Source organism: Cynoglossus semilaevis, chromosome 2, assembly GCF_000523025.1.
Source record: "Cynoglossus semilaevis isolate Cse_v1.0 chromosome 2, Cse_v1.0, whole genome shotgun sequence".
Classification (NCBI taxonomy): Eukaryota; Metazoa; Chordata; class Actinopteri; order Pleuronectiformes; family Cynoglossidae; genus Cynoglossus; species Cynoglossus semilaevis.
The window spans coordinates 15,865,107-15,892,967 of record NC_024308.1 but is presented as its reverse complement, the minus strand read 5'-3'; the positions used below and the strand labels follow the sequence as shown (position 1 = coordinate 15,892,967).

The 27,861-nt window shown below is 40.1% G+C and overlaps 2 protein-coding genes across 4 annotated transcripts in view; both read left to right on the top strand.

Moving 5' to 3' along the window:
• The first annotated feature begins 1,611 nt into the window (after positions 1-1,611).
• On the top strand, positions 1,612-16,184 carry edem3 (ER degradation enhancer, mannosidase alpha-like 3). Of its 2 annotated transcripts, XM_008338629.3 has the most exons (21): positions 1,612-2,969; positions 3,063-3,108; positions 3,224-3,324; positions 3,511-3,550; positions 3,642-3,754; positions 3,839-3,992; positions 4,297-4,431; positions 6,143-6,248; positions 6,413-6,510; positions 7,406-7,531; positions 7,619-7,702; positions 8,468-8,551; positions 8,862-8,986; positions 9,092-9,263; positions 9,354-9,499; positions 9,603-9,747; positions 10,432-10,623; positions 10,726-10,891; positions 11,813-11,998; positions 12,366-12,413; positions 14,648-16,184. In XM_008338629.3, exons 1-21 carry the CDS (start codon positions 2,881-2,883, stop codon positions 15,028-15,030), a joined length of 2,739 nt encoding a protein of 912 aa, XP_008336851.1. In that variant the 5' UTR covers positions 1,612-2,880; the 3' UTR covers positions 15,031-16,184. The 2 variants fall into 2 exon arrangements, with proteins under 2 accessions (XP_008336851.1, XP_008336852.1); XM_008338630.3 differs by lacking the exon at positions 12,366-12,413.
• Positions 16,185-16,588: 404 nt separating this feature from the next.
• Positions 16,589-27,861, top strand: part of LOC103399967 (uncharacterized protein C1orf21) — a 43,539-nt gene continuing 32,266 nt past the window's right edge. Inside the window, exon 1 of one of the 2 annotated variants that reach the window (XM_025054051.1) lies at positions 16,589-17,165. The gene's annotated coding sequence lies outside the window, so the exon portion shown is untranslated. The remainder of the gene's footprint in view (positions 17,166-27,861) is intronic. The other variant, XM_008338627.3, reaches the window with a different exon arrangement.

Below are 27,861 nucleotides of genomic sequence, written 5' to 3'. Positions count from 1 at the left end.
ACCATTACCTCTTGACATATTTTTCCATATTTGGTGAAAATAATTGTTTTCATTAAGTTGTATATTAGTTACTGAGTTACTTTGAACATAAAAGTTAATATCGGACATCCCTAGAAAGACCATTACCTCTTGACATATTTTTCCATATTTGGTGAAAATAATTGTTTTCATTAAGTTGTATATTAGTTACTGAGTTACTTTGAACATTACAAAAAGGGTTTGCCTATTTTTTTTATTTTTATTTTTTACAAAACTGATAGAGAACAAGTATTTTCATTTGTGTTTCATTTGTTGTTGCCCATACTGAGTACTTTGACAGTCTAGTAGGATGGGCTACAATAAATGTGCAATGAATTGGAAACGTTTACAGCTCTGTAGGCAAATGGGTTGAAGTGTAGTGAAAATGCCAGCTCAACTCGGATTACTGTGAGGACATCTATCAGATGCTCACAGACCATTTTTATTTTCTTCTCATTAACAGAATGTTGTTTCTAGTCAAAGCTATGCAAATTGACCTGTTCTAAATGTCACGTTAGGCAAAACATTGATAAAACTAACGATTACATTTTTTTATTGCATAGTTAACAGAGAACTGAACAGGAAGTGAGCCAAGCTTTCACACCGCTATTGTATTTCAATTACAACTTCTGCTGCTTTCCCAGTTACCAAAGCAGTAGCACTTGTTTCCTTGTTTCAATAAACTGTTGGTTAATAGGTGTCAACATAAAAATGAATTGATGAGGTTTAAACTCGGTGCCATGGTGCGTCTTCGGGTGTGTTATTAAATTGCTTGCATTGCAACAGAACAACTCCTACAGTAGTCTTCACCATCAATGAGACATCTAGATGTTGACGTTTCCATCTATTTCACATTAAACAGCTTGACCCGCATAAACGGGAAAAACGATTTTAAAGTTTGTATTAGACAACACCCAGCGTGACGACGGCAGAGTGAACTTATGTGGCTTAACAGAAGTGACAGTGCGATGCATGGATGGGAAATGTAAATCGTCACGCTAAAACCGCAAGTTGCAAAACATACATAGTTTCTTAAACATCTGTTGTAACGCATGGCCGCATATGACCTTTTCTAATATTAAAACAGGTGTTCCGAGTATAAATAGAAAAAGAGTCAGAGACCGATCTACATCTTAAAGATAATTATTTCTATGACCATGATGCATCGATGATATCCATGCTTTGCAAGATAATTATTTCTATGACCATGATGCATCCATGATATCCGTGCTTTTTAAGAAAAAAAAAAAACATGATAAATGTTATAAATTACCGCTGTCGACACATTTAATCTTTAACGATTAAATGTACATAGGAGGCGCTAAATATATTTCCCAACCATTCTGAAGGCAACATTACAAAAAGGCATTTGGATTCCCGAGTTTAGACTTGTAGGCATCGCTTATTTCTCGACGCGACAACGTAAACGCGTAATTTTTTTCAGTATTTTATACATATATATTTAAATTAAACGTATAGGTAATTTAGTGCAATTGTCATTGCCTCATCAAAATTAAGCGAGTTAATGCTATAGCAGCCTGAAATACAAAGCACAGGGACATATGAATGTTCATAACCGGAAGCGGATGTTGTTGACGTTATCGCTGCAGTAGGATCCGGAATTGAGAGCTGACTAGCTTGTCTAAACCGACGCCTACGGTGAAATAGTTACGGCTTTCGCCTAAAAGGACGACACTAAGAAGGAGACCGGGTCCGTCGGCGGTCACCGGTTCTGCCAATTGGCCCCATGTTCTGTGCGTGTTCGTGGGCAGCATCTCGGTTAGTAAGTACTTAGTACTGTTTACAGAGCCATTAAACACAGACAAGTGCTGGGCTGCTTGTTTAAAGAGGCGAATCTGCTCATAGGAGGAAATAGTTACCTTTATATATTTTTTTAAAAATTGTGTTTTATCCCAACGGAAGGACAGAACAGACCGGGAACGGGACTAATATAACATGGAACTTCATCAAGCGTCTCTACTTTTAATTGACTTATCTAGACGATAAGGGTCAATAAGCAGGAGACTGGGATGATCGCACTTAGACAAGGCCACACAACACACGTCGGTGTGCACTTTGGTTTATAACTTTTGCAGTTTTGCAGTGTGAGCCTGCGTTTACATCGGGAAAAAACTACACAAGACAGTCATGGTCTTTGGTAGACACGCATCGCGGTCTCTCGTATCCACGTCGCAGTTGTGATTTGTTTGATTCAACGGATGCGTCCCCGTTTGCTTGTAAATTATGAGTGGTTTGGCGTGACAGCGTGTCACACGTCTGGGATGGACTAGGTCCGGGTGAGAGCGTGATAAAGCAAACAGGTGCGGCAGAGCATCCTGGGTTACATGATTGTTCTGCTGGTATCAGTCATCATCCATTTACTTGAACACGACTTTCACTACACTGTGTGGATGCTTTAAGGTCCTAGCTGAGCGACAGAGATGCAGTGTCAGAGGTGAATTTTTGACCTAAATAATATGATAGTGTATGTTATTAAGTTATGTACAGGGGTCGTGTCCAATGTAAATATGTGCAATACCGTAAATAGAATATAGGTTTGTTTAAGTTTGGAGTTTGCTCGGGCTTTATTGAAGGTACGAGTCTTTAGGGCTTGCATATTTAGAAACGTATAAATAAAAATTCTGTGTAAAAGAATGGCTGCAGTGCGATCAAACACGCCAAAATGTGTAATTGTCTGAATTTTTCAACTGGGTCAGTTGCATTAAGTATAGGTTAGAAAAGGTGAACAAATTAGTATGAAGCTTTTGTTGCTCGTTAATATAGTTCAGCCGTGGTAATGAGTAGGTAGTGCACACATATTTCAAGCTACGCTTTAGTGTAAGATCGTGCCTGCACACAATCATGCCACCAGTCCTGCTTTTACTGATGCTGTCTGGAGCCATTGCCAGTCTGGGGCAGGCCATGTCTCGAGAGGAAAAGCGACGATTAAGGTGAGATGTCACGCACACATAAAACTATGACACCTGTACCTGTAAGTAAGTAACACCTGATTATCACTGTGTGTTTTCCTTTCTACTCCGTAGGAGCCAAGTGGTTGAGATGTTCGACCATGCCTATCAAAATTACATGGTAAGTTCACAATAACAACCAGATGATCATACATCTCACACACATCACACCTCCTGTGCTCATATCATCTGACTGAAAGAACAAGTAAAAATGGCGATGTTTGTGTTTTTTGCAGGATCATGCATACCCAGCAGATGAACTGATGCCCCTCACATGCAGAGGAAGAGTACGTGGGCTTGAACCCAGTCGTGGTGACGTGGACGATGCGCTGGGAAAGTTAGTGTGGTTATGCCTTCATTTCTTGTGCTTTTTTTTACATTCTAAAGTTATCAATATTTGATTTAATACCAATGCACATGCATGACTAAACCTGAACGTCTTCTAATTTCTGAAAGACGGAAAAGTTGAGTGCATGTGGTTCTTGTACTTGTTAACTAATGTTTCTTATGGTTTATATGCTAGGTTCTCCCTGACCCTTATAGATACCCTGGATACCCTGGTGGTAAGTAGAATTTTTTTCTTTTACTTCAGTTTTTTAAAACTAAGTGTGTTGTTAATTGTTCTACATATGTTTACATTCTTTTTTTTAAAAGCTTTTAAATAAGACGACAGAGTTTGAGGATGCGGTGAGGAGAGTCCTGTCGGACGTGAGGCTGGACAATGACATTGTTGTGTCTGTCTTTGAAACGAACATTCGTGTCCTGGGGTAAGTTTGGAATGCAAAGGCTTCGAAAACATGACCTCGTCGCACAGAAGCTTAATATTATTGTGTGCTGCATGTCTATTTTAGAGGACTTTTGGGAGGACACTCCATGGCTGTGATGCTAAAGGACGCAGGTCAGCACATGCAGTGGTACCAGGACGAGCTTCTGCATATGGCCAAAGACATAGGTCTGCGTCTGCTGCCAGCTTTCAACACCAGCAGTGGTCTGCCATATCCCCGGGTGGGTTTCACATGCAGATTCAGTTTTTAATTTTTTTTGCCATTTTCAGGTTAATTCATGTTAACATTTAAATGTAAAATAGTCATGCAGATTCAGTTTTTAATTTTTTTTTGCCATTTTCAGGCTAATTAATGTTAACATTAAAATGTAAAATAGTTTATATATAATTTTTTTCTTTTTAAATATGTCCTAAAACATTGGGAAAATATATATATATATTTTTTTTCTTTTAAAATATCTCCTAAAACATTGAAAAACAATGTACATGACGTAGATTACATATGTGTTTATACCTGTCTAACAGGTCAATTTAAAGTATGGTGTCAGAGGTCCTGAAACGAGAACGGGCACAGAGACGGAGACTTGTACGGCATGTGCAGGAACGATGATCCTGGAGTTTGCTGCCCTGAGTCGCTTCACAGGGGATCCGGTTTTTGAGGTGCGAACATTTTCCAATCGTCTTCCCATTGTTGTATGGAAATGTTGATGCCACTTGTGGTCAAGTTTTGTTTTGGCTTTTTAAATTTTTTTAAATATTATTATTTTTTTATTTATTTTTACAGGGCTTTTTTCTAAGCGGAAAAATCTAAATATAGTATACAAATAAGTATACAATAATTTGTTTTCATGCAGAAAAGTACATTAGCTAAGTCTTAATATTCAATGATGTATAGTTTTACAAAATATTTCCTGAACATGAAGTATTTGTGCTTTTTTTTTTTCACCTTCAAAATTCATTAAGCGAGCCTGAGTGAAACCCCAAGCGGGCCAGTTTTGGCCCGCAGGCCGTATGTTTGACACCCTGGTTTAAATGATCCTCTATGATGAAACATATTTACCGATCACCACAAAAGGTGTCGCAGGTATGATACTGTAGTCACGCCCTGTAGCTGGCTTGTGGTGCCTCAAGCTGCCTTTAGTCCAGGTTACCCTTTGTCTTTTCATTTCAGAGTGTCCATTAATAATTTTATTCCTAAACAATGGAAATGATTGGAAGAAGGAAAAAAAAAAAAAAAAGAAAGTCGGTGAGAGAGGGAGAGAGTGACAGAGACGGACCTGTAAATATGAACTATTTGTAGGAATGGAACTGTTGAGTGATGAGACTTTGTCAGACTGGTTGTTAGAAGTACAGTAATTATATATGCACGCACTTTGTTGTGTAAGAGTTTGTTTTTTTTTTGGCTCATGGACTGGATGTCTTTGTCAGTGTGACTTGAACAATACAACTGGTTTCTAACACCAGTCTCACCCAAGATGGCTGATTACAGCTTAACTTAATTCTATATAACACTGAGAACTAAACGATTAATTGCGATTAATCATATCATCATACCCGAATTTCGAGAATAAATCCCTAAAATTGTGCACCTTTATGGAAAAGTCAGTGCAATAATATTCGCTTTGCGAACGCCAGTCAAAAATAGGTTATTTTTAAAGTGGGTTTCTGCCATCAAAGTTGTATTGGATTTCAGTGATAATTCCCACTGAAAGTACTTTGGGTTTTATCTCTGAAAGTGTTGATAAACGTATTGACTTGGGTTACTCTGAGTCACAAGTTTATCTGGTTCACTTGAGTCTTTTCAGTTCGGGTTGTTGGCAGTACTGTTAGTCTGCACACTAAAAACAAACAAACAAACAAACACCGGTTAAACATAAACTTAAGGCGCAGTCTTAAAGCAGCCGGTGGACATTTCTGACTGTTGGCTAACAGTTCTCTATTTTGTTGCTGCTGTAACTAAAAACTAATACTAATATAATACCAACAACATTCGCAGCAACCGCACAGTCACATTAATAATAACTGCAACTGTAACAATTACGCCAATAATAACGACATCTTAAGACAACTGACTCATTGAGCTGAAAAGACAATTACGCCAATAATAACGACATCTTGACACAACTGACTCATTGAGCTGAAAAGAGAATAAAGTAATCATCGAGTAATGGCAACACGTAGGGAATAATAATAATAATAATAATAATAAGTCCACATGTGAAAATAAACCTCTATACCCTTATTTAAAATTCCACTAACTCAGTAATATTAAGTGCATCAATTCAAACAGCAGACAGCTGCTGAAGATCGATTTATTTATTTATTTTTATTTTTTACTTTTTTAATCATGTGAACACTTTGGCCCGCACAGGCCCATGCTCGACGGGCGATGGACTTTCTATGGGAGAAGAGACAGCGAAACAGTAACCTGGTTGGGACCACCATCAACATCCACAATGGAGAGTGGGTGAGAAGAGGTAAGAGAACGGGGAAACAGGGATGGTATGCAATAGTGTTACGGTATTTTACCAACAAATGTCAGAGGTAAAAAATATTGTTCAATGAAGTTAAAATGTAGAATATTTTTCATGTATTTTTCTTGTACGATGTACTTTAACGGTGACTGTTTGTGTGCCTACAGACAGTGGAGTTGGGGCCGGCATTGACTCATACTATGAATATCTACTTAAGGCCTACATCCTTTTAGGCGATGACCTGTTTTTGCAGCGGTTCAATATTGTGAGCGCACACACACCTGATCACACACACAAACAGTGGAGTAATCTGACGCCTTAAAAATACAAATAACAACTGCGTTTACATTTACAAGTTTGACCATTGTATTTTTGTTTCTTTTTAGAATTTTTATCAATTTTCAGTCGATCATATTTAGGTTAAACATTGAAGTGCAATCCTGGATTCCACCATATTTGTAAAACCTTTTCTCTTAACTCAATATATTATTGACTTATAGATAAATACAAATTCCAAATTTAAACAAAATTTAAAACAGTAAAATCAACCAGTCACACAAATGTTTTTATTGAATTTCAATTATACACATAAAATGACATTTTCAAAAATTCATAATTTACCCTATTTCCCCATCATATCCAAACGTGACTTGTATTTAGTGGTTCTTTACAAAGGTGGAGTCGTGTTTCGCTCTCTGTGTTAGGCAGTGTCGGCGCACCCAGGGTGTCGCTTGTGTACCAGGAGGTGCTGGTATACTAAGAGGAGACATTAGCATATTCCAGGTTAAGGTGCTTTTTTAGATTTTTTTTTTTTTAATACCTTGCGTGTGTCAAAACACCAAGCCTTTCTCCTGTCTATGTAACTCATGTTAAAATATAACTATAAATAAAAAGAAAAATATAAATAATGTTATATAACCACCTATTAACATTGTTGACCCACTTGAATGAACTCTCAATGGAGACAGTGAGCTATTGAACTGCAGTGGGAGAACAAAAAAACAAAACGGAACAAAAACAGATAGAATTTCAACTTTCTATTTGTACATGAGACCAGAGCTCTCGATTTTCTCAATACTAAATGTGACTGTAGAAAAGAAAAAAAAAGTGATTTTCCGTGCCTGTTAAAAACACTGTCCGTTCCTCTCCTGTCTATTTAGCACTATGAATCCATAATGAAGTACATCAGCCAACCTCCTCTGCTTCTGGACGTCCATATACACAAACCTCTGCTTCCCGCGCGCACCTGGATGGACTCTCTGCTCGCTTTTTTTCCCGGTCTGCAGGTGAACGTTGCATCTTAACTGAATGCTTTGCCAAATCCTGTGGTGTCCCTAGTGTCTGTTGTACAATTTATATTGTTTGTCTCCCAGGTACTAAAGGGAGATATCCGCCCTGCTATTGAGACCCATGAGATGTTGTACCAAGTTACCAAAAAACACAATTTCCTCCCAGAGGTAATCCGTCTGTGTTTGTGCGTTTAACAAAAACTAACCAATGTGCTGCCTGCTCCACATCGTCACATGTCTCTGGGTAAATAAAATAATGTTGAATTGGATTTCTAGTCTAAGCCTTACCCTAATTGTTAGCTACCCAGCTATTAAAAAAAAGACAACATTCACCTACATTATTCTGTGGTTATGTCACCATCTCCCATTAATTAATTCACGAAGTCTTTCCATCATTTCCGATCTACGTTAAAATTAATTTCCCATGGGAACTAGTTGGCGAGCCGAGCGGATGAATACCTCATCACAAGGCGCTAGACGCAGAAGACGGCTTATTGTACATTCACTGGTTGTACGCCATACGTTGGATTGGGCTACATTAGCTGTGTTTTGTATGTGTTGTTTTCTTTGGGGAGCTTTTTGCCCTTCATTATGGCTCCCAGGCATACATTGGATTCTTCTGATGCTTTTATGTCCGAGATTATGATTTAAGTAATAAGTATTTATGTACTATTTACGTACAGTATGTGAGTTCTGACTTTACATCACGCGGTAAGAACCGAATTCTTAGTTACCCGTACAACGTACAATTTGTTGTGAATATAACCCAATGACGATACTCTATATGTTCCAAGACATTGTTCGGGGCCACTTTATCAATTCAGAACCAACACAGCCTGACTTTTGTGGCAGTACGGATTTCATCTGGGCCTTTTCTGTTCTCATTACAACACTTCGAGATCGTGTCCTGACCCGCTCTCTGTCCACCCACAGGCCTTCACTACTGATTTCAGGGTTCACTGGGCTCAGCATCCCCTGAGACCTGAGTTTGCAGAGAGCACCTATTTCCTCTACAAGGTAGTTTCTCAAGCACCCTTGACAGCACACAAAGTAAAAGTCTATTGGAATGCACTGCAAGCGAGTCATTTCGCTTTACTACATAATTAAGGTACATCAATACTAGTGTTTTTTTTAACTACAATTGGCAGGCTTTAGCCAATAGCGAATAAAATACATATACATTTTTAATAATCCAATAATGACCTTTTTTTAAAATTCTAAGAGATAATAGTTTTTTTCCACATTAATCACATTTGTCACACATATCTGTCAATATTACATTGCTACTTAGATGGACTGACCACTATACTTTTTTTTTTTTTATTAGGCCACAGAAGACCCCTATTACCTTGAGGCAGGTCGCACTATTCTGGAGAACCTCAATCGCTTTGCCCGTGTGCCCTGCGGCTTTGCTGCAATGAAGGATGTGCGTACAGGGAGTCACGAAGATAGGTGAGAAAATGAAGACATCTTACACAGTAACGCGTTTTATGAAGGACATTGAAGTGAACAGAGTGTGTGCCTCATGCAAAAACGCACTCTCTGTTTTTCATTTAGAATGGACTCGTTCTTTCTCGCTGAGATGTTCAAATACCTCTTCCTGCTCTTTGCCGAGTCAGAGGACCTACCCTTTGACGTGGAGGATTATGTTTTCACAACTGAGGCACACCTGCTCCCCCTGTCCCTCTCCGCATCCTCTTACTCTTCATTTGTCCCCTCGAACCGAACGGTAGGCCGGGTGACACAGGTGCATGCTGACAATGGTACCATAAAAGATGATGTCCTGTGTATATATAACAAAATCAATTTGACATTACAGTCAGAGGAAGAGCTGGATGACTCTAACTATGACTGGACCTGTCCTGACACCCGTTTGCTCTTCCCGGACCCTTCCTACCCTCGCAACCTGAGAGAACCAATCCGAAGTGCTGTGGACAAGAGCTGCCCACGTCCTTCTCCTAATAGGTATACCAAAGACTACAGTCACTCATTTATATCTGCTAGGCTTTTTAAAATAAAAAAAAAAAATCATTCATCATTCGTTTTTTGCTCTGTACATTTTTCACAGGGAGCCTGGCATTGGTCGTCCTCCTCTGAGGGCTCAAGACTTCATGGCAAACAACCCGGAACATCTGGAGCTGCTTAGGAGGATGGGAGTCAGTCTCATCCACCTGAAAGATGGCAGGGTGCAGCTGGTGCAACATGCCACTCAGGTACAAACAAAGAAGAAGCAGAGAAGCCAAAAAAAAACAACTAAAAATATGAGATTTTTTCATATATATATTATATGTGTGTGTATATTTGTATATATGTGTGTATATATGTACATGTATATGTGTACATGTATGTACATGTGTGTGTATATGTACACGTATATACGTACATATATGTACACATACAGTATATACGTACGTATATACGTACACATATATACGTACACATAAATGTACATGTATGTGTGTGCATATATGTATGTGTATATATGTATGTATATATGTATAATTTTATTTGTTCCTGTTAAATTCACCTGTCCTAATAATTTAAGTTTTCCCGTGGGACTTACATACTCATGCTTGTGTTTAAATGTATGCTGTTGAAAGTTGACTCTAAATTATATGTATATATGTATATTATATATATGAGTATGTAAATTATTTGAAAATAGCTGTTGAAACAAAACATTTCAGTTTTTTCCCCGTTTCAAAATTGTGTAAAAATACCTCAAATTATTTCTTAAAATGAAATACTATATTATAAATAATAAAGTAAAACCCCATATTTCTGACATTATTACATGATACGATATGAAGAGAATATTGACAACCTAACCCTGTGTTTTGTCATTCTTGCAGCTTTAATTTTTTATATTTCTCTCTTCCTCTGTGACCCAAACTCAGGCGGTGAGTGCCGTAGCAGCAGAGGATGGCGTGCGTTTCATGCAGGAGATGATGGAGCTATCCAGCCAGCAGCAGAAAGAGCAGCTGCCGCCCAGAGCCGTTCAGATTGTCTCCCATCCCTTCTTTGGTAGAGTTGTTCTGACTGCCGGCCCGGCACAGTTTGGCACAGACCTGTCCAAAAGCTCCACTGGGGTAAATGAGTTTTTCTAACCCTGCCCTTAAACATGAGCCTTTTGTGAAAGCCCAGTTGATTCTTTTATTTTTATTAAAATCAATAATTTCTCCTGTGATCAGGTACGAGGTTTTGTGACTGTAGCCGAACCGTACAGTGGCTGCACGGCGATCACAAATCCCAAGGATGTCCAGGGCCACATCGCTCTTCTTCAGAGGGGACAGTGCATGTTTGCAGAAAAGGCTCGACACATTCAAATGGCTGGGGCCATTGGAGGCATAGTCATCGGTGAGTGACAGCAGCTGGGAGCGCACAGGAATTTGGACTGTCCCTGAAGTACTCTTAATTATTCAGAAACAGATGTCAACAAAAGGTCATGAAAAACGTGATGTTTATAGTACACTGGGAGTCCTCAACTTACATCAGACTACCGCTACTGCAGAGTAACGGTAGTTGCTCGATTTTCGCCCTAAGATGGAACCAACATACTCTACATAAGTATTTAGGTCCGTCACCTATGCTAACACAGTGGTAACATCAAAATCTGGGACATAAAAACATCAGAAGATCTTGACTTATGCCTGGGAGCCATCATGAGCCCATTCCTGAAAAAAATCCAAAAATAGTTCCATCGAGGGCAACTGGACGGAGTAGGTTTCTTGAAGACGTTTCACCTCTCATCATCTTCAGTTCAGAACTGTAACTATTTTTGGATAGGATGACCTGGTTGACTGAGAACCTACGCAGACGTGTTCTCAAAAAAAAAACAACACAAACAAAAGACAGCGAATGTAGCACAAGCCAGTGTCGGGGTAAAACGGGCGAATGTAAACAAAGCCGTCTTCCATGTTTAACGCTACATGATGACGCGTTTGTCGGCTTCGAACAAGACTTATTGAATATATGAGAGATGGCGACGTAACCACAAAACACCGTCGGAAACCGAGGACGTTTCAGATTCAGAGATCTTGGAAAACTGTTCAGAGAAAGCCAGATTTATGGCCAAAGTTGGAAGCTTTTTATCTCTATAAAAAATGATCTCTCAGTGCTTTTGCCGTCATAAAAGTACCAGACATATTTCCTCATGCAAGGTTTTTCCTGATAAGATTTTTCCTTAAGATTATTACTCTATAGATGGCCTACAGTCGCTGTCCGTCTGTCAGTTATTTATGTAAGTTAATACCTCTGTTGTGCTCTTTTTCCTTCCAGACGACAATGAGGGCAGCAGCAGTGACACAGCTCCCCTGTTTCAGATGGCAGGAGACGGTCGCAGCACTGAGGACATCACCTTACCTCTTCTCTTCCTCTTTCACAAAGAGGGCAACATCCTGCTGGAGGCGCTGAAAGAGCACAAGGAGGTGGAGGTTCTGCTCAGTGACAAGGCCAAAGACAGAGGTTGGACATTCCTTCATTATATGCATCTATGTTAGAAATAATGACATGAAAGCTGGCACGGTGTTTGATCTCTTGGTCTAGGCATCTTCTCCGTCTTTTATTTGAAATGATCAAACAGCCTAAGCCACGTTACGTGGCTGGGATTATAAAGATGAGCCGCGAGGATAAACCTGGAAGCACAGTGACTCATTTCAAAGCCGCCCACCAGCAGTGGGTTAATTTGTGCATAGTGAATATCAATATAACATTGCCAATTTCTTTGCCTTTCTTTTCCCCCCACTTGAAAATCCTTTTTTGAACAATCGCTCCCTCTTTGTCTCCTTCTCCTGTTTTATTTTTTTCCCCTGTCCCTCGTTTGGAAAAACAGCAGCCATATTTAAAGGTAAACCTCTTCCTGGCAGCTTGATTGAGGAGGGTGAGTATTTTCGTCTCCACCTTCCCTTCATCTGTTTCTCACATTTACCCGCCTGTCTTTATTTTTAAATAATTTGCTGTTTTCGCCACACTTGTCCTGTTAAAGCTTGTGTGTGTAGCATACATATTAATATGAAATTGGATAATATTCTTTCAGTCGCCACACTTGTCCTGTTAAAGCTTGTGTACGTAGCATACACAATAAGAAATTGGACAATATTCTTTCAGTACAGGGGATCTCTCATAATCCGTCATTCCAGTGTACAGCATTTAAACAAATTTCACACGGGAACTAGATTGAGAGTCGACAAATACGAGGTCACGTGGCACTAGCTGCGGAAGATGGCTTTGTTAGATTTACTGGTTGTATTGGATTGTGTTCGTTTGGGAACTTTTTGACGTCATTATGGCTGCCAAGTATAGGTCAGAGTCTTCCGATGTTTTATGTCCTTTTATGTGTAGTACGCAAGTTCCAAAATTCGAGTTCCGTTGCATTTTAGGAACTGAATTCCGACGTTAGGTGAGGACCTCGTGTGTAATGTAAATTGCACGAACTGAGATTTTTGCTGGCATCCTTTCTGTATTCAAACTTTAAAGAATGTGACAAACGGCTTTTACCCTTTTCGGAAAGTAAGTAAAAACCATCCTTACATGAACTAACACTGTAATGCAGTACTTCTCAAATAATGGGGCGGGCCCCCCTGGGGGGGGCGTGAGGGGCTTCCATTGGAATATAGCACGCATATGGACAAACGTGTACCACCGCTGTAATGCTTGAATGATAACAAGCCTCCAGTCACTAGGTGGCAGCAGCTCATACAGTGGTTTGTCCAGATAAAAATCTACATTCTGTATTAGGTTCTCAAAAGTATTTCAATTTGTAGGGGTGATTTCTGTCTTTTAGTGATTATAAAACCACTAATAATTTAAAAGTCAATATTGGCAACAAAGGTCTCGATTGAACCAACCAGTTAGTGAGATGTCATGGCACATAACATGTGACAGCGCATCATGTTAGCTTCAAATGAAGCGCGAAACTGGAGTGTTTGAGCAAACATGGCTGAACCAGAGCTCAGGAACAATAACATGGGTCTGGCACTCCCTGTCCTGAAGGCTGACGTGTGACAGCATTTCAGCTTTAGATGTAAAGAGAGGATGGGAATTGGATAAAAGTCATGATGTAAACACTTTGAAAACACAACCGACACACGCTCCCACATGTCTTGATTTCAGACAGAACTGGAAAAACAGACGATTCCTGTTGCTTCTGAACAATGATATGAGCCATGACCGAGCTGCTACACGGCTCCTACGGTGTCACGTTATAGTCGGTTGCAAAATGTCTTGCTTAAGATTTGCACGTCAACCTATCCGTTCTTTTCCAAGCCTGTGGTGCATGCATTTTACTTTTATTCATTATCACACAGATTGATCATTGTTGTGTTTGTCTTCTGGTATAACTTATTTAATAGCAAATTTAAAATCAGCTTGTTTGAAATTTGAACCACATTTCTTCATAATCATTTCCTAATATCGTGAGGTACTCACAGACCCCTGGGCACTGCACCCATGCTTGTCTCTCCATGCTAATCTAGTACACAGAATCTAGGACAGACAGCCACCACCCAGAGGCTAACCGTCGAAGAGAAGCGACATTTTACCATGTCTAAAACGGCTTTTAAAAAGCCTAACATTATAAATCACGTTGTTTTTGCTGCATAACTGTATGTAGTATTTAGCAGAACAGACGCTTCATTCCAAAGACAAAAATCCTGTGGTTTGTGGAGAGTCTCTGTGGCTGTGAAGCCTCGGTGACAAACCGTAGTCTGTGTCGGTGTCCCTGAATGCCGCATTGGAGTAGCGTCACTCCTGCCCCAGGGTGTGTTCCGTTGTAGAATACAAGGCACAAATGTAGGCTTCAACATATTTAGCATTGCATTCAAAAGAATGCAGTGATTTGTTTTAGCCAGATGACGGCAAAATGTACCAAACAACTTTTCTTGGACAGATTTTTTTTCCCCTCTGGCTGTGCAGCACTTCGAGAAAAGCTCTTTCCTGTGGGAAACATGACTCACCATCAGCATCGTGCTGCTATGGTTGTCAGCCTCTTGATGAAAATGGATCTATTTTTGACTAGCAAAGCCATAAGCATTCTGTACAGGTTACTAATTAGAGGAGTTTCTTTCCTTTTCTTTTGTAGCTGTTTGGTCTCAACACCCTTGCTTTCCTTTTTAGGTGTGAATGTTCAAGAAGTGGAGGAAGACTGTCTAACAGAGGCAACCACTCCCGTTCCGTTCGATCCTGCAGCGTATGAGCAAACAAGCACGGTACAGTTTGACAGGACTGTGTCACATGACGTGACGCCTTCTACAGAAACCAGTCCTGTCGAGGACTCCGGTCCATCAGAACCGGATGCAGATACGACTCTGCCTGAGGAGGAGGAAGACGAGGAGGCGGAGCAGGTTGAGGGGGTTGAGGAGAAGACGGACACGAACTCTGACGTCAGAGAGGAGCCTGAGGGTAACACAGACTCGAGCAACCCCTCAGTGGACGAACTACTAGCCGACTGGCGGGAAGACTTGGAGGCTTTCCAGCAGATGGAGATGGACGAGCTTTGACACCTGTGGCTTTGACAGTGAGAAGAACTCTTGAAGGTAGTGCTTCTCCACATCCAAAGCAATCTGACAAACATAAAGGGAACTGGAAATATATATTTTTGATGACTTGATTCTCCTCTCACCCTCTGGCGGATGTTGAGATCGGATTCTTGAAATGACGTTTCTTCGCGAATCCCCCGTCGAAGACTATTCCAGTACACCGGATGCGTCCACTCCTACAAAGGAGGAAGTTCTTCGCACACCGACATTACAAGGGCACACATGTAGCTTCTGTATAGGGCAGACTCACACACAGTTATTTGCGCATTGCAGAATAGAAGGTTGAACCTTGTCGATAATGCAGTGACGCATACTTGCAACCCTTTTACATTCATTCTCAGAATGCAAGGAGGGATTTATTGCCTTTTCTTTTTATGAGGCCAATTGGAAGGCTCCTTCCAACTACCAAGACCATTGACTTTTGAGAAGCACCATCCAGGTTCTCTTAAGTCTAATTCATTTAAGACAAGTTGCCAGGGCCTTTATCTTACTTTGTTGGAGTGTCTGTTTAATTGGTCATATGGAAAACTAATGAATATATAAATAGGGACTGTTAAAAATGTCCATACCAGTTTTTACATTTTTACGCTCTATGCATCTGGCTCACTCCGCTCAACTTGAACACTGGTCCAATGATAATTTTATGATTACCTTGTACATTGACTAACTTTATTTCAATGTGAAAATTATTGTAATGATAAATATATATATATATGCTCTTCGTCTTGGTCCTAATCATATTGACATTGTAATGTGGTTTAAATCACCAGAGGATTATCAAATATGTTTCGGGATCTTCAAAAATCGCTATATAATAGTTAAAGTTAGCACCGAGTCTTTGAAGCTACATAAAATCAATTATCAACGTGAATTTGTATTTGTTTAAATGTGTGTATGGACTGAAAGATTATTAGCGCTTTCCACTCAGGTTCTAATTCCAACCGACAGCCTCTGGACCACATTGGAAGGGGCAGACACACTTAGCAGTGCTAACAAGCTGCCACAGGAGGGTGCTGTATGATCTGTCTGCAGTGATGTGTGCTTGCTAGACAGAAGAAGAAGAGTAAAGCCTATAAATGAACATTGGGAAATCTAAATAAAAACTGAAAGGGTAATGGGAAAGTCTGTGCTTGATTCTTTGAATTTAAAGAACTGTTTGCTTTAGCTACCATTTATTATCATCTAACCAACCAAATTTAATTTGATGACAGGACATGAATGTAATGAAATGCAATGTTTATAGAAGCAGTAAAGGTGTGAGGTGTAATGAGTGAGATGTGAATGGTACCTTTTTAGAAGGTGTAGCTATGTTTAAGTTGCATGATAAAACATAAACTTAATATAAGTGAAAATGGGGGGCTGGGGTACCAAATCATAAGAACACTTGGTGAAAGTTTTATTCAAGTTACCATTGGTCATAGTATATAGGTGTTATACTGTATATATGATAAATGTTTATATATTTTTTTCGAAGTAATTACAATTATTGTGTGTGGTATCCCGACGCACATTTATGTATATATACACAATTGAAACATTAATTAATTACTAACATATCTGTTTAGAAACTATTCAATTTGAATTGTGAGCGTACAATTGTCAAAACATACACGTAAATCTGCTCCAAACTAATAAAAAAAGTTATGTACCAGGCCCTTATAAATTACATGTTAACGTGTCTTCGTACTCAGATTTGGAAATAATGTGCAAAAGCAATACGCCCAAAATGTAACGTAATACAAGTAAAAACAACATCAACAGTATTTGTAACAACAAAAATAAATAATAATAATAATAATAGTAGATTGTTGGGAGACTCCTCTCTTCGGCAAGATGGCTGCATTGCTGCGCGCAACAGTCGCAGCGTCCTCCAGTTGAAATGACGCAAGACTCACGTTAACCCTCTCTCCCACTCTTTCTTCCTCTCTCTCTCTCCCTCCCTCCCTCACAAACACACACACACACACGTACCCACTAACTCACATACACACACACAGACACATAAAACACAGAACCAGACCCAGCTTCACTCTCACAGCCGGGAGATTTCCGGTCTGTCCTCCAGTCAGTGGACCGAGCGGAACCGGTTCCTCGGAGTAAGTACTAGAGTTAATTTAAATCGTTATGTGTCACATCTTCCCCAGGTGGAATCCTTGCTCCTGCCTTGCCTTTCTTTTTTTTTATTATTTATTTTTTCTTTCTTTTTCTCTTTTGCCCCTCTCCCTCTCTCTCTGGGTGTCAGTCTTCTTTTGCTGTTTCCTGTCTGGAACTGTGATGAAATTATGTTTCCTTGCACTGAAGCTTTCACCGTTTTGCTTGTTTTCCGTCTCTTTTGTTACTGCTTTAACGTCATAGAGGTTGTTGCCAGAAACAGATGTGGACAGTGAAGCGTCACACGCCTGTGCATGTGTGTGTATATGTGTGTGTGTAGACGTCCTGGTTGGCTGTGGTCACACGTAGGACCACGTACGATGTTATCGCACGTTATCGGTACCGTGAATTTCCAGAGCAAATATCGTGAATGTGGGAGTCGTTTTTACTCTCTCAAAACTCGTTTTATTTTGATTTATCGACGACTTATTTAGTCAATAAAAATAAAAAAATGTTAATGTCAAATGTTGAATTTCTAAATTACTATATTAACTCGCGTTACTTATGCTAAATATGCTAATGTTCATATCGTGTTTTCAATATACACTACATACAGTATTTAAACACCACCTTTTTAATTTCAATGACAGACAGACTGAGACAGTCTTGGACTTGAAAATCATGCTTGAAACACACATCTTAAGTCTCCAGACAGTTCAAGGAGTCACCCGCAGCAGCTCGCAGATGGCCACAAAATAAATAAAATATCCCAGGATCTAGTGAGCAAGTAAGAACATGTAAGCAAGGCAGAGAGAGCGAGTGAAAGAGAAAGAGGCCATGTCTGTGTAAAGTGCCATGTTTTTGTGTCGGTCCATGAAGTGCCTGTGACACATACTGTAAAGTAGAGCATTCTGGTTGGACAATTTTTGCTAAGTAGACCAATCAGTTTTCAGTGTGGATAGGTTTTTTTATGTTTTTGCAGGGATATTATTCAGGCTTGTCACAGCAAAGGTAGATAGTGACCTCAAAAAGTAAAAAAAAAAAAAAGAAAATATACATTACTATTTAAAAATAAAACTTGGCATCAATACATAATGCAGCAGTCGCAGTTCAGTTCTGCGGTTCTCTTTTTTCTGTTTGTGTCATATTTTAAACAACACAGACAAGCTAGTTTGGGCAGGTTGGATCTGTTGCGTTTGACGTGCATCCCTGTATGGGATTCTAAGAAGCCCGTATATAATCTCATGGCACAGGTTTTTAAAGGAAACATCTGAATAGAAACTATCAGAGAATATGTTAGCAAGCGGCAAAGATTTCGAAGTGAGTTTCGCTTTATTTACGTATAATTTGCATCCAGACATCTGTGGCATGTGTTTTGATTACGTTTGCAGGCAGTTTGGGCAAATTTGGGGGGGTTTATTTTTATGCCTTTTTTTATGATAATTATTGTTTACTCTGACATTCTTAGCATGTTCATCTATTAGCAACGTCGCAGAGTTCCTCAAAGCTTTACTGTAGAAGTTAGTGAACCAACCATTGGCAGATCATTAACAGAAGCCTGCGGTCTTTACATACATGGATCTGAGAATATGCGTGTGTTGGGCTCATTTTGACAGTAAATATTTACTGTCACATTTCCCTGCAGTGAAACATTTTTATTCTGCTTTTCATGCGTCTGACATTGTAGCTACTGCTACTGTGAAGAGGGGATAGAACGTTGAATGTAGAAGTGCTGAGAAGAAGAAAAAAAAAAATCAGAGCTTTGCTAACAGTTCAGTCCACGAGCTTTAACCTTAACTTGTACCCATGTGTACAAACGCCCGGCCGGAGTCACACATACCAAAGCCTGCAGTCTCAAAACACTGCGTTCCCCCGTGGAAAACAAAAGACTCTGTGTGTTTTTGTGGCACAGCTGGACACAGCTGTTGAATCAAGCTGGAGCTCCTGGAGCTCTAAGAGCAGATTCTGTGGCTGGACCAGCAGGCCACTGTCACCACCACTGCTGCTACTGCTGCTGCTACTGCTACTGCTAGATTTCGTTCTACTCTTGTATAGTTTCTGCATGTATAGTATATTTGTGAAGACAAGTTGTACTGCAAATAACTTTGTTATTGGAACGTTGAGATGACCCTTCAACTTTTAAGTGTTTTGTGACACGTTTATTTGGTATTCTAAGTGAGTGATATTTATAGTTTCAATATTTGCATGCCAATTATTTTCACCGTTCAAAGCCTGCCCTGTTTACCCCCCACTGCATTGCATGTCAAAAACCCTGTCTTTTAAAAAAACGACTATTATTACAATTTATTATGAAACCTTTTGTTTGTGTCAATATGTATACCTCCAGGAAATCCAGGAAAGTTCCTATAATAAGCCACAAAAGTCGATGAGCCATTTTTGAGTGCTGTTCTCAGCTATTCCTTTTTAAAGTCTAATACGTTAATTCACACAGCTTTGAAAGCAGTAACGTGAATAGTTACAGATTAGGATCACTTTACAACTTGACACTGCATTCGAATTTGTGGTTTTGTTTGCAGCCCAAGCATCTCTATAAGGATCTCCAACAGTCGTCTGATTCTGTTCAACACCAAATATACTGATATAATTAGTGCTCTGTTTATAGGACTGTTGTTTCAGGCCTGTTAATTATTACTCCATCCTGCTGCTGCAGGCTCAGGGTTAAGACAGTTGCTGGTTGATAACAAGATTAGGTATGATTTCATATTGAGGCTCATTTGAAGCTTATCACTTAAAGGTCAACCTGAGTCTTTCATAATATTACCACACATTCCCTACAATACTTGGTTGGATATATATGGAAATGCCATCTTGTGTCTGTAAGTGTGTCGAAAGACCCTTAGGTTTTCTTGCCCTCAACGCCATTAAAATTTGTCTTCAGTCGTGGTGTTAAACTGCTGATGTTATGATCAACGGCACTGGCGTCCATCGTCAGGGTTATACATGTTGAAATATGGTAACAGAAATCCTGTAAATAGAATTCTCAGCGCTCTCCCCACTTCTCTTTTTAGTTCATGAGGGCGTCTGCCTTGAGAACTCAGATGAGATTTGTAGATGCTATGAAACAGGACATGGAGAGTAAAAGCAGGGGAGGCAGAGGTTAGGGTGAGATGGACGCAGATGATCCACTGAGGCGACCCCTGAAGGGAACAGTTGAAAGAAGTGGAAGTCTGCCTTGTTCCATTCCTCTCTTTCCCCACGCTCCCTAACTTGCTCAGAGGTCGAGTTTATGTCAGGGGTGTAATGCTTAGGAAAGTACGGTTCGGTACGTACCTCGGTATTGACGCCATGGTTTGGTACAGTTTCGGTATGAAAACTAAATGGCAGATACTATATATTGAAGTACCTATATGGAAATATATTTATATATGTGATAGGGGTTGCAAGATGTTACGCAGAATTTACGCAAAACAACAACTATATCGACAGGTGACTCAGCTGTTCTCTCCGATCTTGTCCTTCATATACAGATTGTAGCCAATTCTATTTAATTCTATTTATACCCGCTCTTGGCGCAATCGGGACCTGTCACAATTTCTATTTCCCTGTCTGTATTGTCTGTTGTCAATGGCATGAGACAAATAAATCATCTTGAGTCTTCAAAAGAAAATTCCGCAAATTCCCAGATTGTAAAACAATCTGGAAAGAAAAAATGTGACTGTACTGCTCGGTCACAGTTTTGTATTTCGATCCTGATTTCCTTGTAAGAACAGAACGTCTTGTTCCGAATCAGTGGTTTCTAATTATTTTCTGTCATGCCTCCCCTTGGGGACAGAAATGTTTTCACGCCCCTGCGGCCCACATCCCGCGAATCGAAATACTATTGAGAACCTGTTAACATGTATATTTTTATCAGTACAAACCACTGTATAAGTTGCTGCCACCTAGTGACTGGAGGCTTGTTATTATTCAAAAATTACAGCAGCGCTACACTTATGTCCATCACGCCCCCCTGCTGGCACATCACTGCGTCACCCCAAGGTTGCCCGTCCCACTGTTTGAAAAGTACTGGTCCAAATACACGTGGCGTAACAGCCGCGGTGTACACGCTTGCTCACACACATCCTCTGAATTAACTTTGAGTAACCTCTGATTCCACTCCGTATCTCTTCAGTTAAGTCTGGAGACTAGATTTTTCCATTTTATATTTATTCTCCCTTATCTGTTTCCTTTCGTTCGTCATCACTCCATCCTTCCAGCCCGCTGCCCCGTCCCTCTGTGATGTCAGTTTAAGTGCATTTATTGCCACTGTATGATTCATGTAATGCAACACCATTGGCGTCAGGAGGTTATTTTGGTGTTTTTGTCATTACATAGGTCGGAGATCCCAATATGCTTCGTGGCGTGTGTGATTTCTCGACATTCTCTATTTGTCAGTGCTCAGCTCTGTCAAGTGTGATGAGGTCTCCTCTAAGGCAGTGCAGAAGGAACAACACCGGCACAACATGATCCCTGCCAGTCTGTCACGTTGATGAAGGGTCGTGCTCGATGAATGTTATGGTAGTCTGCACCAGTGTATGCGTTGCAGTGAATTTCAAAATAAGAGCAGTATGTTGGTCTTTTTCTGTAACTGCTCTGCTCACCTTCTGAGTCAGCAGGGGTTAGAGTTATTTTGCAGGTTGAGTTCATCTTGTCTCTCTGTCCGTCACGTGACACAGCACGGCCCCCGCCCCCAATCCCCTCCTTCCCGTGTCACGGTCTGTTCGCAGTACTGTTTGTGCACAGACTCCACTTCTGATTCCGATCTCCTTATCTCCCGTTGACGCTTCTGTGCTGACTAAGGGTCGTGCGAATCATCAGTTTTTCCCATCTCCTGCACAGATGGAATGGTTTACTGACAGAATGCTCTGCAGAGAGCATTCAACCCAGGCTGAAAGCCTGCTCATTTATTACTCAGATGGATAACACTGGGAATATGTTGGTAATTTCTACAGTTTTGGCTAAGATATGTTTGTAAGAGATATGCTTAGCATGCAAAATAATGCATTGACTACTTATGTTTGGGCAGTTATATAATATCTGTCCATGCAAATAGTTCCTGACGAACTATGTTACTGCTGTATGTTTGTCCCTGACACCAGACTTTTTTGATTCATACAATACCAATTACTTTTTCGATACCAATATTAATACTCAAGTCATAAAATATTAGTCGAAACAAACACACGCAATGTAGCCTAAAGGGTCAAAGATGTCTAGTTGACTCGATCATATGGAGTCACTGCTCTCTTCGGGTCAGTGGTCATGTGACATGAATGGATCAGTTCAATTTTACATTACCGGCTGACATGAATGGATCAGTTCAATTTTATATTACCGGTGGGGGTGTTCCAGCACAAAAGTCTGTATGTAGCAAGTCACCCTGAAGGACGTGCGCTTGACTTTGTTGATTATACCTTAGTATAAACATATAGACAGTACATTTCTTCATTTTTCCTCTGTGACATAGGTTTTTTAGCAAGATATTTTAAGTTTAATTTCAATACATTTTTCGATCTGTAAATTCCATTGAGACAAATGTATTTTGTGAATTTGGGCTAAAAAAATAAAATGAACTTTATTTGACTAGAGTTTATATGAAAAGGTCAAAACAACTGTTCAACCTACTGCCCAAAGTATACAATGCATAAACACATTGCTGAATCTGAGTCCAAAATTTAAAAAAAAAAACCTACTATGACCGAAAACATTTATTTCACTATGAATGGAACCACTGTCAAATAAACACATATGGAAACAGTGCAGCTCTTTGCACTAAGTGAACACACCACGACCTCAAGTCAATGGCGCGTTTGTTCCACTAGCTGATCTTCACAGCTTTAAATCTGACAAGAGTCCGAGAATTAAATATAAAATTGTTAAACAAAAATATTGTGTTTACAGCTAATATTACTTCTGTTATTTCCCCAGTTATTTAACTGTTGCAATATGCAAGACACTTTAACTTTTACAATGTTATGTGGCTGCTGTTTTATTGGTTGTTTAAAAGGGGGAATGGACGGCAGTGAGTCACAGGGATGAGTAATTTTCATTGCCCATTCGGTCCAACACATCTGTGCCAAACTAGTGACCACAAAATTGAAAAGTTATTTTAGAACATTTCCCACAAACGGCACTTGGTCTCACTTCTTCTTTTTCTAGGTACTACCATCTTTCTGACGTATCAAACCTTGTGCACTAGCACAAAACAAAAAAATGTCTGAATTTATATTATTTTGTAGTGACTTAGATAATAATAATAATAATAAAACTAATAATCGGATAAAGTACAGGGCTCGCTTTACGACATCCTTGACCTCCAGCGCTTTGTGGTTGAGTCGCCATCTCCCATAAATTCAATAAGAAAGTCTTGTTCTGTGATTGCGACCTAGGGCGTTTAAACTAATTTTACACAATAAGTAGTTGGCGTGTCGTCAGATGATGCTATGTGCAGACGACGTCTTTGTTTACATTTGCCAAGGCGTGTCGTCAGATGATGCTATGTGCAAACGACGTGTTTGTTTACATTTGCCAGTTGTACTGCATACATTGGGTTGTGCTGCAATTGCTTTCTTATCTTTGTGTTGTTCTTATGGGAACATTTTTGCCCTTTTGAATCCTCTGATGTTTTTATGTCCTAAACTATAATGCTACCACTGTGTTAGCGTAGGCGAGTGACATATGTACTTCCTGTACGTGCAGTATGTGAGTTCCGACTTAAATCGCAAAACCCAAGTTACGTTGCGCCGTAGGAAAGGAATTCCGACGTAAGTCGAGGACTCCCTGTAGTTGGCATTTACATCTTTAAGAATTTTGACATCCTAAGAACAGCACAAAATATTTAAAATCTGAACTACCCAGTGTTTTTTTAGCTCATTAAAATCCAATCAGCTGACATGATCAGCATGTCGCACAGACAACAAAGACATTTAGACAGTGCAGAGGACTCCATTTGAGCAGTTGCCATGTTTCCTGTCAGTTCAGAATAGAGCCATGACATCACCCAAGCCCTTGAGCCACTCACTGACCTTTCCAGTTTTTTGGATCCTGCTCCTCGCTCTCTTCTCAGCTCGGGTCGTGACCAGCTTTTACCTCTGTCATAACTGTGAAAAGAGAGAACAGTTATGATTCCCTGCGGTGGAAGAGAACGCGCCGGGAGGAATTAATAGGCATGACTCCTTGCTTTTTTACTATTTCAGAGAACCTGCCTCACACTTGAGGACTTGGAGGTACGGACGTCAGCCTCAGGGGGACACTTTATCCTGTAGCAAAGTCTCTTTAGAAGAACAATCCGTTTTTTCTGTGGTCTTGTCATTGCTAGCAGACACAAAGCCCAATGTTGCTGTGATTTTAATGAGACTTCTATCGGACGACTAATATCAATCTTTCACTCAGTTTTCTTCTCCCCCTTCCCTAAGCTGCATTTGTAAAATAAAGTAATAAAAGAACTGTGCAGACCTCTGTTTCTGCTTCCTTGTTCCTGATCAGGAAGTACAAGCAAAGGCCTCCGCTTCAGGTATACTGTATACACACGTACCTGATTTACAGTTTTATGCGGTGCCTCTCATTAGGAGTCAAATGACCCGACATACAAGAATTAAAAAAAGCAAAACTATCTGCTGTTCTTATAACAGTGTGCAGCTGGAGAAAGGGACAGTAGAGAAATCCTTCACTGTCCACCGTGCTGTCTGCACTGGCACAGCGTCCCAGGCTTGTCATACTGATGGATCGCTTAAACTGTGAGAAGAGAAGAAGAGGCCTGCAGAGTTCTCCGCATCCCAAATGTAAATAGTGTGGCACATTGGCCCAGGGGTGGTATCACAGCTCCGGACTGGATGAACTACAGCAAACCGAGCACTGAGTGGCCTTCAGAGAGTCAAACAACGTGCATGTTTATCGGAGGGGAACGTATTATTTTTGTAGCAGTAAATTCGACATTCTTGACATAATGAGGCTCATGCACTCAATGTGACAAACTTGTTGACTCACAGTTGTGTCTAAAGGAGTGGTTCTCGTGATTCCCGCCCGGGGAGCAGTATGTGGGGATGGTGCCGTTCTCACAGCACCTCAGTGGTCAGTTGGCAGCTGGTGGACTCGAACCTGAAACCTTCCAGCTCCAAATCCGCTTCTTCAAGCGCCCAGCCACCGCCTCTGCACTTTTTTTGCTCTCTAGAATTAGAATTATATATACCAGAATTATACTGTGATACAAATATAGAGCAGCCAGATTGGTGCACAGAGTGACATGTTATTTTCACTGCTCACATGTACAGTTAGGCCAGCTTGTCTTTACAGGGGTGAAAAATAATACTATTTAAAACGAATAATAATTAGTTGAAAAATATTTTATTATTATTTTTTTGTAACAATTACTATACATTCCAGACCCCATTTGAATTCCCAGTTGACCCCAAGCGGGGTCATAACCCCAAGGTTGAAAACAACGCTGGCACAAAGTGTGTTACCTAACACATAATAACATAATAACATTTTTTGGCAACAGCAGTTTGTGTTGACTCTGACGTACAACTATCGCACCCTTTACCCCACAACAGCCCTTCTGCTACTTTTCCCCAGTTTTATCCCAAAACATGATTTTAATATCAACCAACATGACATTTTTTGTGGATGGGCCGTAGCTTTGGTGCAGTTTTTTGTTTTCGGTTTTCTCACAAGCTGAAGGGTTGCTGGATCAATTCCAGTCTTAGTTGTTTGATAGCCTTGTTCTCAGTCTGCACAGTAGACGGATGTACAGTACCTGTGGTGTGAAATACTCTGAGGGGTCAACTACAAAAAACACTCTGTGTTAGAATGCATTTCTAACTGAATTGAAACACGAACAAGAAAAGAAAGATTAAAAAAAAAAGAGACATCAGACCAAAAATAATATGCGGCATGTTTCTCAACGTATGTCTGAGTGGGCGTTTGCCTCTTTTTTTTTTTTTTTTTACTTCTGCCCGGCCAGTTTTTCAGGCTCTGTGGTCTCTAGCTGTCTCTGCCTCTGGCACCACCCTGTGTTTGAGAAACCTTTGCACTGCACACTGCTCAGCCTGTCCGTGTAGCCTGTGTTTATGCAAGCATGCACACTCACGTCTCTTTTCCAACTCCTTCTTGAGCTCCTCCTTTAGCAAACTCTTGACGTGTAAAGAGGGCTTATTAACACAACTGGGACAAGTTCATGTCCCACCCCATGTACAAGCTGCTGTGATTGCCAAATCCTACTTTTGTGTGCTGTGGGTCCAACTTGCAGCTAAACTAAGGTGGAGGAGGTCCTGCTCCTGACGATTATAGTTTCGTAGGATAAAAGGAAAAAAGGAAAGGATAACCGCGATATAGAGAGGGAACACTGTATATTATTTTTTCTGGTCTAAAGCAGGGATGTCAAACTAATTTTGGTTCACGGGCTACATACAACCTTATTAGATGTCAGATGGACCAGAACTATCATAATATTATAAATGATAAATTACAATAAGGCCATGTTTTTTCCTTTTGTTTCCATGCAAAGTTCAAGTATATTAGGTCTTTATTATGATAATTTTTTCATATTAAATTAAATATCATTTTACGAAAAATATCCTGAATATGAGGTGTTCTTGTATTTTTTTATTTTCAAAGTTCATCAAGCGGGCCAGATTGAACACGCTAGCCGGCCGGTTTTGGACCGCGGGCCTCATGTTTGACACCCCTGGTTTAAGGATCATTACAATATTCCAGAATTATCATTCCTGTGCAGATAGTATACTTGTTAGGGAAACTTTTTTTTCATTAACGCAATGTTAACATAACATAACATTTATAAAGTATGTAAAGCTGTTACTGTGCAACTTAAATTTCGTTTATCTAAAACACTAACATGAGCCGTGTCAAGTGAAGGTCTTTCATATTCTCAAGGAATATTTTGTAGTTGTGCAGTACAATCTTAGCTTCCCTGGTGGAATTGGAGTTTGATTTTATATGGTTGCTCTGATATAAAAGAATTTGGAGAGGTATTGAGTTTGTCAGTGCAAATGTGCCACAAATGCGTTTTTGTTGCTTTTGGAGCTGTGATGGTTGGGACAGCATAGAGCAGGGGTCTCAAACTCAATTGAGCTGAGGACCACTGCTGCCACTGTCATCACTAGGGGGATCGATGTTCAAAACAAACCGCTGTTGATATTTTACGAAAAAATCGAATCTTTTTTTAAGCAAAATGAATCATCATTGACATTTATTGCGGGGATGGATTTGGTGCTTTTGTACAGGCAGGAAGTGGCCCGTGTAATGGTAATTTAAGACCTCTGGCGTAGAGCGTTAGTTTTTATTGCCGTTATTGTTTCTCAGAAATATTTACTAAACACTGTAATCAGTGGCACTGTATGTGTGGTGGATCATGGATCATGTCTTTCAGATACGGATCCACGTCAACACTCACTTTCCCTTCCTCACCGGAGGAAAAAAGGAAACCTTGTTAGCATTGACAATGAAAAGTGCACACCAGAAATCAAAAGATGAATCCTAAATGTCTTGTGAATTAGTACAGCTATAGCGTTAGCTTACTCCCAGACATGTTTGGTGTCTGCAGGAGAAGACAAAGCTCACAGCAGCACGGTCCAGCTTTCCTGTGAGTTGAACAAACAGTAAGAAACGCCCTGCTGTAAGAAACCCTAAGAAACAGTAAGAAACCCCAACCCCAACCCTAACCCTAACCCTAACCCTAACCCT

Coding starts and splice junctions, on each gene's coding strand:
- edem3 (XM_008338629.3), top strand. CDS start 2,881: ATGCCACCAGTCCTGCTTTTACTGATGCTGTCTGGAGCCATTGCCAGT. Junction 7,703..8,467: donor AACACAATTTCCTCCCAGAG/GTAATCCGTCTG, acceptor GTCCACCCACAG/GCCTTCACTACTGATTTCAG. Junction 8,987..9,091: donor ACAGGGAGTCACGAAGATAG/GTGAGAAAATGA, acceptor TTTTTCATTTAG/AATGGACTCGTTCTTTCTCG.